Genomic DNA, 13,627 nt, shown 5'->3' on the forward strand with positions numbered 1-13,627 from the left:
CCTGGTGAAATTAGCAAGAGATCCCAGACTGCAAAGTCTCAGAGGGAGCAGCAGCAGCCCCTAACTCTGTGATGTGTCCCTCCGGAAGCATCCAGTTCCGCTGTTCATGCCCAGTAAGAGAGGGGAGCGAGGAGGAAGGCTAAGGCTGGGGAAGCAGGCCCAGCTCCATCACACAAAGCAGTCGTTTCAAACATCTGCTTGGCCATGTGGTTGGAAAACCATTTCTTAGAAGAAAATCAAAGTTTGGAAAAATTTGTTTGGGGAGGGAATAGAAATGAATGGGGCCCCCGGGGGCAGTCGATGTGTGAGCAAACGCTCTACTCTGGAGTAGGGAAGAGAACACCATGAATCACCCCCCAGCCTACCTCTGCTGAATGGGCTGAGGAGACTCGGGGGCCCTGTGTTTGCCTGAGGAGTGTTCAAAGTGAACTCCATGTAAACAACAGCCCGGGAGGCTGGCACCGGGCCCGCAGTTCAGGTAGAAACATGTGTGGACTGCATTCTTGCCCGACCTACATAATAATAATCACCACGACCTGTTATGAATGGAGAGGACCCCTTCCCTGCAAGGCACATGCCTGTACCTCTGCGCTTGGCACCCACAGAGGCCCAGGCTGTAGAAGCATTTGGCTAAACCAGGAGAAGTGACTACTGAGTGGAGATGCTTCGGAAAGAGCCAAGCTTTTGAGATTAAGAGTTTAGCGCTAGAGCACAAGTGTACCTTTCTGTCTCCATTATGACCTTAGATAGTCACTCAATCACTCCAGGGTTTAGTTTCTTATTTTTAAAAAGACAAATTTACTGTTGATAATACACCGGCCTCTCACCATCTCTCACTATCCAGACCCCCCTACCCTGGTCTGCTTCTCCTTTCATGTCATTCACCGACTTCCAATCTGCTGTATAATTTACTCATTTTTTGTTTACTAATTATTGGCTGACTCTTCTCACTAAAATATTAGTTCCACCAGCACAGGGAATCGTTGGAAGTTTTATTTAATGATATACCCTACATACATGGAATTGTGCCTGGCATGTAATAGGGGCTCAGTAAGATGGATGTTGAGCAATGACCTCAAAGAACCATGTAGCTTCACCATTGTGTATCTGTTGTCTACTGCTGTGTAACAAAACATCCCCAAACATCATGGCTGAAAACAGCAGCTCTTGATTATTTCTTATGATCTCATAGCTCGAGAGTTCAAGCAGGGCCACACTGGGCAGTCCCTCCACTCCTGAGGGCGTCAGCCGCATTCAGCTGTCCACTGCGAAGGGCTGGAAGCTTCATGAAAGCTTCACTCGCATGTCTAGGGTTTTGGTGGGCCTTCATGTGACTTCTCTCTTTCCATGTGGTGTCCCATAATTCACAGGTTGAGCCTCAACTGGATTCCTCAGAGCAAAAGTCAGAAGCTGCCAGGCCTCCTAAGGCCAAAGCTCACACAGATTCTAGGGGACATATTCTCTCTCTCTCTCTCTCTCTCTCTCTCTCTCTCTCTCTCTCTCTTCACTGTAAATGTAGGCACAGGGAGGTAAGGAACTAATGGTGGTCATCTAAATACCTATCATATTATTTCATGATCCTATGCTCTGCAAATGTATGCATTCTCAATCAGCACTCACTCGGCACCTGTTGGGGCTGTCAGGCCCTGGTCATGGGCTGACTACATCAGTGTCCAAATCCTCAGACAGAGCCACTGCCTGCATGAGGTATATCCCTAAAATGAGCCCTGGAGCTGTAAGCCTTTTGACTCGAGCAGGCATCTGGGCCCCTCCAACAGTGAGAGTAATTCAGGGGGACAATTGGCAGGCTGCTTGTCGGGTGGGTTTGGGGACTCTTTTGGTGAGGCTGTGACTGTCTCCCTGGCTCCCTTCCAGATTCCACCGACGGGGAGGGCGACTGGAGTCTCTGGTCTGTCTGCAGCGTCACCTGTGGGAACGGCAACCAGAAGCGGACCAGGTCCTGTGGCTACGCGTGCACCGCCACAGAGTCTCGGACGTGTGATCGTCCAAACTGCCCAGGTGGGTTTATGCTCCAAGTTCAAGTTCAGTCTTGTCCTTGAGCTTACTAGGTGAAAAGATGTTGGAGATGAAAAATAATTGTGACTGTCAGTAGCAGTAGTTGTCACACTCCAGCCTGTTTTTGTGTGGTCTACACATGTTTAAGCAGTTGTAAAAAAGAAGGAGGGGAAGAAAAAGAAGTAGAAGAAAAGAAGGATAAAGAGAAGGAAGAGTATGTGACCAAGACCATATGTGACCCACAAAGCATGAAATACTTACTCTCTGACCCTTTACAAAAAGTTTACCAACTCCTGGTCTGTAGTTTTACATTCACTGCGTGTTCCCCACTTCAGATAGAATACCAATCTATAATAATAAAAGCGTAATATGCTAATTAGACTGGACAGCCGAACAACCTTCCAAATGTCCTTCCAAGTGACCTTCCGGACGAAGCCAGGGTTTCGAGGGCCAAGCCCCTTGCACGAATTTTGTGCATCAGGCCCCTAGTCTAAAATAATATCTTAGGCTCTCCCAAGAAACCACATATTCCAAATGGCTTCATCTCAAAGAAATTCAGGCACAGAAAAGTTAATCTCTGCACCCAGAACTTCCGTTTCCTACCCCTAAACTCTGCTCTCAAATTGTAAGGCTGAGATTTGGACCAAAAAAGAAGTGAAAGAGCTCTAGATGGTTTGGCTCGGTGGATAGAGCATTGGCCCACAGACTGAAGGGTTCTGGGTTCAATTCCAGTCAAGGGTATGTACCTTGGTTGCAGGCTCCGTTTCCAGCCCTGGTCGAGGCGCATGTGGGAGGCAACCATTCTATGTGTCTCTCTCACATCAATGTTTCTCTCTCTCCTCTTCTACTGTCTCTAAAAATCAACGGGAAAATATCCTCAGGAGAGGATTAACACACACATAAATAAATAAATAAATAAATAAATAAATAAATAAAGCGGAAGGGCAAAGGGCTTTCTGAGGAGTGAAGGATAAGATTGAGCATGTGTGTGTCAGCCAAGGGGTGTGTGTAGAAAACAGGGCTGAAATATCAGAAGTGGCTGTGCTGGCGCCCTGTCAGCCATGCAGATGGATTTCAGAAAATGGAGCAAACATCAAAATGCTTTTCCTGTGAAAATTTCCTGAATAAAGCTGAGTTAGAAGTCTGAAAGGATGGGATTTGGAAGGATAGAAATAAAGCAATCAATACTAATAAAAGGGTAATATGCTAATTAGACCAGAAGTCCTTCCAGACAAAGCCATGGTGGCAGAGCCAAGGCAGAGGCAGTTAGGGGTGATCAGGCCGGCAGAGGAGAGCAGTTATGGTGATCAAGCTGGAAGGAGAGAGCAGTTAGGGGGATCAGGCTGGCAGGGGAGGGCAGGTAGGGGGATCAAGCCAGTAGGGGAAAGCAGTTAGGGAGATCAGGCCAGTGGGGGAGAGCAGTTAGGGAGATCAGGCCAGCAGGAAGGTGAGCGGTTAGGAGCCAGCAGTCCCGGATTGCAAGAGGGATATCCAACTGCTGGCAGTCAGACATCCCCAGAAGGGTCCTGGATTGGAGAAGGTGCAAGCTGGGCTGAGGGACACCCCCCCCTCCTGTGCACGAATTTCATGCACCGGGCCTCCAGTAAATAATAATAATATGATAAGGAAGAAAAGAAGTACAGGAAGAAAATGAAGGAAGAGAAGGAGAATCTGAAGAAGATAAAAAGGATAATGATGAAGATAAGAGGAAGCAAAAGAAAATGAAGATAAATATGAAGATGGTGAAGGTATTGAAGAAGAAACAAAAATATGATTATGAAAAATAGGATTTTTCTAGTATTTTGGTATCAAGCAAATCTCTAAGGTCATTATATGTATTATTTCATTTAATTTTACAATAGCCTTATGAAATAGGTATTTATTATTGTGCCCATTTAACAGTTGTGAAAACTGAGACACTGGCTTCATTTGCCTAGAGTCACACAGGCAGCAAATGATCGACCTGGAATTCAAGTCCAGCCAGTCTAATTCCAGAGACCACGTTCTTTTTTTTTTTTTTTTTTTAAATATATTTTATTGATTTTTTACAGAGAGGAAGGGAGAGAGATAGAGAGTTAGAAACATCGATGAGAGAGAAACATCCATCAGCTGCCTCCTGCATCTCCCACTGGGGATGTGCCCGCAACTCAGGTACATGCCCTTGACCGGAATCGAACCTGAGACCTTTCGGTCCACAGGCCGACACTCTATCCACTGAGCCAAACCGGTTTCGGTAATTCCAGAGACCACGTTCTTAACCATGAAACTATTCCACCTCCAGCAGAAGAAAGGGCATCAGGCTCAGCCACACATGGACACAGACAGCATTTAAAGTCAGGGCTCGGGGGATTGCCTCTTGTTCCTCTTCCGGAGCTGGCATCCAGACCCAAGATGGTCCATTTAGACAGCTTATTAGGGGAAGGGTCTCCTCTGTCGCCATTTTTAATGTTGCCTCCTCATTTTCTCTCACACTGAGAGCAGTGTGGCTGGCAGCCCTGTCCCCACATTTTCTTCTCATCAGACCTTGCCTTCCTTCCATCCTTTCTGCCTCTCTGTTCCCGGCTCTTCCAGCTTTTCAGGACTCTCTTGGAACATGAAGGATTTTTTTTACAGGATTTCTTTCCTTATTCAGTGTGTTGATTCTCAACCATATTGAAAAGAATTGCGGGGCAGGTGGTCTCCCTGGCCTAGTAGCACTGTAAAAGCTTGTCCCATAGGTCAACCTTATAAATAAGTCCAAGGGGCCTCACCTAAAATCAAAGAGAGGCCCTTAAAGGAAATCAAGTCATGCCCAATAGGCAGCCCAGGCTCTCCAACCCGTCTACATCCCACAACTCCTGCCTCGCCTGACTGCCTCGGCTTGCACAGGATTCCTGTCTGTAAAGGAAGCCTGGGTGGGGTGGCAGTTTGGGAGGGGAGGAGAGCCAAGAAGTTTGAGGCAAGCTGGGTTCAGTCCCTCCAAGCAAGTAATGACAGGCCCAGCTTACTCTTTCTGAAGCATTATCAACAATGCTAAAAGTCCCAGAATATGAGCTACCTGGTCTTTGGCTATGGACTACTGCATCCTCAAAATGAGCTAGACAAATATTCAAGGAACAACATCAGTGAACTCTTGCTACTTACTACTTAGTCTAAGTGCTTTCTCTACACATAACTCATTTAATTCATTCAACTCTGTGTGGTGGGTCCTTTATTTCTCCCCATTTTACAGATGTGAAAATAGTTACACAAAGGTTAAGTGGCTTTCCCAAGGTCACACAGCTAGTAATGATTGAACCCAGTCAATCCGTCTGTCCTTAAGACTGGTATTGACTTCTAGACTGGTATTGGCCACTGCCTTTAGTTTAGTTTGTCATCCTGACACCACCAGGCAGACAACCATTTTGATGTGTGTCCCCCACTGCCCAACACTGCACTCTTGGACCTAGTGAATGAGTTCCTTAGGACTCAGTCAGGCACATTTGGATCTGATTTCATGCTGCACACGGTATCTGGGGTTTTAATATATTTTATGCTCTGCTACCTGCTTTTTACTGTTTCCTCTGTTGGCAAGTTTCTACCCATGAATAGTAATGAACACAAAAAAAGGCTTTGTTGAGGTGTATTTGTTTTTTTAATTGGTGGAGGTGGGGGTGGGGGCTTTTTCCATATAACCAGGGGAAAATGAGCCCTGTCTGTGTTTAGGAATTGAAGACACCTTCAGGACAGCTGCCACCGAAGTGAGTCTGCTTGCGGGAAGCGAGGAATTTAATGCCACCAAACTGTTTGAAGTCGGTAAGATTTTTTTTCTTTTTTATTCAAATATTGATTTAGTATTTTGGACATTCCTTTTGCCTTTGCAATGTCATCCTTGGATCCATTTAAATGTTTCCTTTTCCTCATATGGTGTCCAATTCTGCCAGCATGTTTCTTGCACAAGGTCGTTTCTTAATCCAGTGCTGCCTCCGTTGTCTGATCTGTAAAATGGTATGAGGAACTATGCCTACCTTATAGAGTTGTTGTAGAATTAAATGAGTTCGTATTTGTAAAGGGTTTAGAACATGTCGCTCACACTGGACATCTACATAAGTTTGATGGATAAAAATAAGTCGATGGATGTACTTTAGGTACATGAATTTTGATGACCGGCCACTCTGGAGGGAAAATGCAAGGCCGTTTTCTGGAGCTGCACTGAATGTTGTTTCTGAAGACCCTGCCCTCTGAAGGAGACCCCCACTGACTTTCAGACACACACTTCCCAGGATGGAATCTCCACTCTCTCAGCTACTGCTCAGTCAGGGGCTCGCAGGGCTGGGATCGGAGAACTCAGAGCCCAAAGGAGCCTCAGCACACCCCTGTGGGCAACTCCCTGCTCGTGTCCTCTCTGTGCTCCCTCCCATTTAATCCTCATCTCACTTCATGAGGCAGGCGCTGTTTACGTCTTCAGTTTGGAGATGAGAAAACTGAAACTCAGTGAGGGAGAACAGCTTGCTCAAGGTCACAGAGCTACTAAATAGTAGATTCGGGGTTCGATCCCAGGCAGTCCAGCACAAGAGCCCCCACTTTTCAACTAGGCCAGGCCTCGCTGAGCTCCTGAGAGATGCCCCATCTCGCTTCCTCATTCCACTGAAGAGGACCCGAGCTCTCCTCCAAGCTGCCTGCCCCCATCCTGGCCACTTGATTTCCACTCATGACACCACCAGCCTCCCAGGCACCTGGGTCAGAGCTGGTGAGTCATCTTGAATGTCCTCCTCCCTTTACCCCCAAGCCCGCCAAGGCCTAGCAGCCTTCTTTCTCTAACTATTGTTGGTCACACCTGCTGTTCCCTCCCTGGACTCTTACAATTGATACCAGCACTGAATATATCCTCTAACTGTACAGCTCAATTAGTAGCTCACTATGGCTCAAAAACCTTCAGCCCAGCCGGTGTTGCTCAGTGGTTAAGCATCAACCCAGGAACCACTAGGTCACTGGTTCCATACCCAGTAGGGCACAAGCCTGAGTTGCAGGCTCGATTCCCAGCAGGGGGCATCTAAGAGGCAACTGATGGGTGATGTTTCCCATTAATGTTTCTATCTCTCTATTCCTCTCCTTTCCTCTCTCTCTAAAAAATGCAATATAAACATAGTTTTTTAAAAAAAATCTTCAGTGGTTACCTGGTGCTCTCTGAACAAGCCTCACCTGCGTCGAAGACGTCCATGATCTGACACAACCTGCTTCCCCACAACCTTCATTGAAACTGACTGTGTTCCCTACCGCCAGACAACCCACCAGATTTTTTTCTGCTCAACCTTAGTTTGCACAAGTGGTCACACTTCGCCTGTTCACTCAGCCAGTTGTTCCCATAGAGCAGTGGTCGGCAAACTCATTAGTCAACAGAGCCAAATATCAACAGTACAACGATTGAAATTTCTTTTGAGAACCAAATTTTTTAAACTTAAACTATATAGGTAGGTACATTGTTATTAACTTAATTAGGGTACTCCTAAGCTGGCCTTTGCTAAAAACGTCCTCAATCTGATTGAGGTACGTTCGCTGAGGTCGACCCCTTCCAACTCTTCCATCCACACTCGTCTTGTATACTTGTTTCGTCTATCTCCTTTCGTTCATCCTCTCTATATGTCCAAACCATCTCAACATACCTTTCTCAATCCTCGACACTACATCTTCTTTCACTCCATAATGTTCCCTAAAATTAACTTAATAAACTTTACTTAAAGTTTTAAGTCAACTTCGCACTGTACGTGCGCGCCCACACGTGGTACTTTGTGGAAGAGCCACACTCAAGGGGCCAAAGAGCTGCATGTGGCTCACGAGTGCCGACCACTGCCATAGACCAATGCAGGACCAGCATAAACATATCTTTTGTTTTTTAAACCAGGAAGCCATATTAATACGTGGAACCACCGATTTCAACTGTTAGCAATTAATGCACTATTTTTCATACTGCAAAGGCCAAACACAACAACTATGGGGGTGGGTTCAGGCTCCAGCCTTATAGGTAAGGGGGCCTCTGTCCTAAATGTTAAGTTCCTTAAAAGCTGGGGCCACCAGCCAGCCGCTTCCCTTTGGAGGCATCTTTTCATACGGATTTGCAGACAATAATTGTTGCCATTTACTGCTTAAGGTTAAGAGGTTAGGGCACTAGACCTAGTTTTAATTGGTCAGTGACTGGCAGAAATACAACTCAATCCTACAAATGTTACTTACAAGCATTTTCTACCCCTTCACCATGCATTGAAAGAGGAAATTTAAAATGGCCCTGAGTTATTGTTAATTTTCTTATGGGTGATAATGGGGTATGGTTAACCCCATATCCTCCTTTTGTATTTTTACTTTTTGTAGATACCTACTAAAACTTAGACTTAGGGATAATAATGTCATATATTTCCAAAAACAATTAAAAACTATAAAGCATATATAATGACGGTTAAATCTAGTGATGGCGTACAGGTAGTCAAATTCAAACTTCCCAAGTTAAAGGAAGGTGAGCTAGGACCGGTGGTTCCAGGGGCTGCAGGGGTTGGCTCTGGGAGGGGGTGGGGGAGGGGTAGATGGCAATGTCACCTGCTATCTGTTTTGCATGTGGTGAGAGGGTTTCTCTGTGGCCTTTTCCAGACACAGACAGCTGTGAGCGATGGATGAGCTGCAAGAGCGAGTTCTTAAAGAAGTACATGCACAAGGTCATCAATGACCTGCCCAGCTGCCCCTGCTCCTACCCCACCGAGGTGGCCTACAGCAGCGCGGACATCTTCGACCGCATCAAGCGCAAGGACTTCCGCTGGAAGGACGCCAGCGGGCCCAAGGAGAAGCTGGAGATCTACAAGCCCAGCGCCCGCTACTGCATCCGCTCCATGCTGTCCCTGGAGAGCACCACGCTGGCCGCCCAGCACTGCTGCTACGGGGACAACATGCAGCTCATCACCAGGGGCAAAGGGGCGGGGACCCCCAACCTCATCAGCACTGAGTTCTCGGCGGAGCTGCACTACAAGGTGGACGTGCTGCCCTGGATCCTCTGCAAGGGCGACTGGAGCCGGTATAACGAAGCCCGGCCTCCCAACAACGGGCAGAAGTGCACCGAGAGCCCCTCGGACGAAGATTACATCAAGCAGTTCCAAGAGGCCAGGGAGTATTAGAGAGAACAGCTCCGGGATTTGGGACACAAACGCACTGCACTGATCTGAGGCCTGGAGCGCAGTCCCTCTGATCCGCCTTCGTGTGTGTTTGCATGGACCACATGCGTATGTTTCATAAATCACACTAGGCATGGGCGCCAGGCCATGGGTGTCTGCCATCTGAAGCCACCCTTGCCATCTACGATGCCCACAGACTTCCGTGGGACTCCTCCCAGGGGTGGGGTGGGAAGGAGGATGAAGATGGAGAAGCCAGGAGAACCTGGAAGCCACAGTGGGTGGGGTTCAAGTCACACCCAGATCCAGGGTTTCCTCGCCAAGCAGAGGGGGGAAAGAGACTGAAGTTGTAAACATTATAAGTTTTTATCTATAACTTATTTAATATGAATGTGACTTAAGCGTAACCTTTTCTCTGGAGTTGTCATCGTGAAAACTTTAATCACTTCTGTGAGAGTGCAGACAGGGCTTAGGGAGGTGGAGGAGAAAGGGAATGTGTAATGATGTCTTTAAAAATAACTCAATAGAAATATATCAAAACAAGGAAACACCCACCTTATCCCAAATATGATTTAGTCATGAGGCACCTTGCTGAAGTCTCAGTGTCCAAAATGTCCTTGCCTGACTAAGAAAGGGGGTGGGGGTGGGGGGGCAAATCTCAGGCCTGGTTTTAAATAGGCTTTTAAAATAAAAGGCCAATATTAGCCTAATGCTTTGATTCTACTAAAAGGCTTCAGAATGGCACAATTTCTGTTCATGCCTTAGTAAGTCCAGAAGGCTGCAGGAAAGTCAGACATGAAAACGGAATAGCACTTTTGCAATGATAAAAAAGGAAGATAAATGGGAAAATAACATGGACCCCCATATCATCTATTTTATTTTAATACCACCTTAACTTGTTTTTCTTCACCAATATATTCACAGTAAATAAATATAAAAAGAGGAGGAGGACTCAAGTCTAGGAAATCCTAATTTTTTTATGTTTTAAGAAGGGAAAATAACTACATTATTTTTGTAAAGTATTTATTGAGTCATTGAGTCTAGTGCATCAAGCCGTTGTAATTTGACCTGGTTCTGTGGTGTGGAACTTAGGGCAAATAAAGAGTTGGTTATTATGCAATCTTTACTTGCAAAACTCCAGGAAAAGAGAATATATAATAAAACCATAATAAAATGTGTTACCTGCAGTAAATGTGTTACTTGCAAATATTTATGATGCAAATACCATAAAGAGCTCTGATGAAGCAGGGCTGTGAGGTAAGGGCGAGAAAGGTTCAAGCCAAGTGGGGATAAAAGGCTCATTGACTGATGTGGTGGTGGGTGGTGTAAGTCATAGCATCTTTGGCACCAAGAATGTCAGTCCAGCCCCAGGAGGATGAAGCTCACTGACACAGGTACAACGTTTTGCCCCTCCCCCACCCCAGAGCTAAGAAAGAGCTATGAAGACCAAGCCAGAGCAAAGGCTTATGACAGCCCAAGTGAGTGGGGCTGCTTCCAAACAGAATCTGCAATTACGGTAATAAGTAGAACTACTCATAATGCAAATTATTCTTTTTCCAGATGACAAAAGCAAAACTCACATAAAATAGATCACATAAGACCCTTCTTTCACATCCGAGCCCAATGCTCTTTCTACTATATCAAATATTTGGTGTCTTCATATTCCTGGTGTCTTTGGTATTCCAAGTGATCCTACCCTTAGGTTTGCCTAATAAATTCTTGTTCTTATGGAATATCTCTTATCAGTCATTTACACTTTAGAATGAATTATTCATGTATGGCCCACTCTCAGTATGTTTATATTTGAGATTTATTTCCAATTATGAAATGAGAAGCCTTATTCATATCTGGAGGAATTTTAAGCAACTGAATCGGTAGGGAGAGAATCAATAGGTCTATATATCAGGGAAGCAGATTTGGTTTCTGATACTAGGGCAGCTATTTTTGCAAAGAGAGATGATTGCAATGAAATGTGTTACCTTTGAGGTGATGAGTTCTCTGTCAGGACAGATATTCAAGCAGAGGCTGGAGATGAAACACATGAGAACTTCAACTGAGTGATGAGAAGAGATAAAAATGTACAGCAATAACACCCTCTGGTATGTGTTCTATTAAGAGTCAGTGCAAGGTATGATGGGAAAATAGAAGCAGGAATCGGGAAGTACCTGTTGGGTCTGATGGAGAATTAGTATTTCATAAAGTAGCAAAGGGGGAGAATGAAGTGAATGCATTTTGAGGAAAAAAAAACTGTATGGACCAAAACAAGTAGCTAGGAAAGAGTGTGGTGTTTCCTGAAAACTGGGATGTTGAGAGCGATGAGCAGAGAAACAAGAGTGACAAGTTATGGAGCCATGGCACAAGTGTTCATATTAAGGATTTAGAATGGAAGATTAAAGGTACCAGACCTCTTCTCTCCTACAGTGAGGATAACTGAGATGAGTAATGTTTCCAATGAGCATTTTGGTATCAGCCCTTGCTGATCTAATTAACTGAGAGCTGGAAGGTAGGGTAAATTGGGAGCAGGGGAGAGCTACTGGGCTCTTCACCTTCTGAGAACACCCCTAGCATTCTGTACCTCATGAGGATAGTCTCACACCTCTGGAAATTTGCTAAACTATAATCTGCCTCTATCAGGATGAGCTAGTTTTCAGTCCCAAAGCTCTAGGAGGCCAATGAGTGATCCTCAGAAATCGATACCCCTCTGCTCAGGATCTACTAAGACCAGGGAACTTTATCTCATTCAATAAGGGCCCCAAGCCAGCCCCAGGGTCACCCCAAGTAATTAATTCCCTCATGGGAAGTTTGTCGACAGCAGAATAGACTCTCTGCACCCTCCCTGAAGCACCTGGAACTGTGACCCCTCAGCAGCTATTCTCATCAAATGCTGTGCTCCTTTGCCTCCCCCTGCAGAGAGTCCCATTTCTAGTAATTCACTGGGCCTTGTGGGTGCCACATGAGAGCAAACCTATACTGTAGCGGCAAACAGAGATGCCCAAGGCCCTCTAGTGGCTGCACATGGGAAGGCCGAGGGAGAGGCTGGGTAGGTGCTGAGCTTTCTCTTCAGCTCGGATGTGTCCGCCATGATTATAGCCTCCCAAGTGTTTCTGTCTTCATAGCTCAGTGGCCAGGAGGGTGGAGTTCTCCATCCTAAGCCTGGGAATCAAAGAATAGTTACTATACAAGCCACTCTTCCTGAGCACACACTTTGTACTTCTGTGCTAATCACTTTACATGGGAGGCAGGCATATTAAGTCCATTGCACAGAAGCCCAACAAAGCTAGTGAACTGGCCCAAGGTACTAACACCCCAGCTGGTTGAAACCAGTTCTGTCTGATCACCAAACCCACGTTCTTAACCAAAACCCCTTCTTCTACTCTCTTCCTAACTCTTCGCAACACTCACAGGATCGGTTGGTTGGTTGGTTGGTTGGTTGGTTTGTCTTTTTGTTATTTGTTTTGCTCCCTCTTACCCTGCCTTTGCTCAAATCTGCCGAGTGTCCCTGTGCCACCCTTCATAATGTCTCACGTTGGAGACAGAGGATCTGGCTTCATTTCTACATATTCTGCTTTGTTCTCTCATTATACAAAAGAAGTTTTGATCCTGTAGCTGCGTCCAGCTCAGATTAGATAAGTAGCAGAGCTCGGCATTTCTAGCAGACCTCCAAGACAAGAACAGAGACTGTCTGTCTCCCTCACTGCACATAAACCCCATGCTGTTGCCTGTTGAGTAGACCTCATGGGTTGGTGCTATGCCTCAGCTTTCCTATAACCCCAGCTCCTAGCACTGCACCTGGCAGATGTTATCAGGCAATGTGCAAAGGGTATAAGATTTTGAGGGTTGAATCAAACAGCCTGGTTTCCAGTCCTTACTCCCTTACTTGACTGCTGGGTACCAGGAGGTAAGTTAACCAGCCTCTAGGCATTTCAATGTCCTCATACAGTTATTGTGAGAATGAACTAAGATAAGAGACGAGAAGTTCCAAGAACAGGGCCTGTCATGTACCATCTGCAGTGAAGGTTGGGCATTGGTATAGAGCAGTGGTTGGCAAACTGCGGCTTGCGGGCCACATGTGGCTCTTTGGCCCCTTGAGTATGGCTCTTCCACAAAATACTGACTTCTGCGCATGGGCCACGAAGTTTTAATCGCACTGTACATGCACGCCTGCATGTGGTATTTTGTGGAAGAGCCACACTCAAGGGGCTAAAGAGCCCCATGTGGCTCGTGAGCCGTGGTTTGCCGACCACTGGTAGAGTGACTAGACAACTATTTATTGAGCATCTCCTAGTTGCCAGGCATTGTTTCAGATGCCAAAGATACAGCAGTGTACAAATTCAAGTCTTCCTGTTGGAGGATAGACAACCAATAAATAAGTACATAATCTGAGAAAATGGCAAATGATATAAAGAAAAATAAATTATTTGATCACATGTGTATGTTGCATTAAATTTCAAGTAATGCTAGTTACTGTAATAGATAATCCTCAAAATCCCAGTGGCTTACCA

The 13,627-nt window shown here is 45.7% G+C and overlaps 1 protein-coding gene across 1 annotated transcript in view; it reads left to right on the forward strand.

Annotated features, from left to right (window-relative positions):
• Positions 1-10,858, forward strand: part of ISM1 (isthmin 1) — a 48,786-nt gene extending 37,928 nt beyond the window's left edge. Inside the window, exons 4-6 of the mRNA XM_006087990.2 lie at positions 1,876-2,019; positions 5,701-5,790; positions 8,614-10,858. Of these exons, the coding sequence (XP_006088052.1) occupies positions 1,876-2,019; positions 5,701-5,790; positions 8,614-9,131 (752 nt within the window). The 3' untranslated portion in view covers positions 9,132-10,858. The remainder of the gene's footprint in view (positions 1-1,875; positions 2,020-5,700; positions 5,791-8,613) is intronic.
• Positions 10,859-13,627: the final 2,769 nt, after the last annotated feature.

The sequence above is a fragment of the Myotis lucifugus genome, unplaced genomic scaffold (assembly GCF_000147115.1).
Source record: "Myotis lucifugus unplaced genomic scaffold, Myoluc2.0 scaffold_42, whole genome shotgun sequence".
Lineage (NCBI taxonomy): Eukaryota > Metazoa > Chordata > Mammalia > Chiroptera > Vespertilionidae > Myotis > Myotis lucifugus.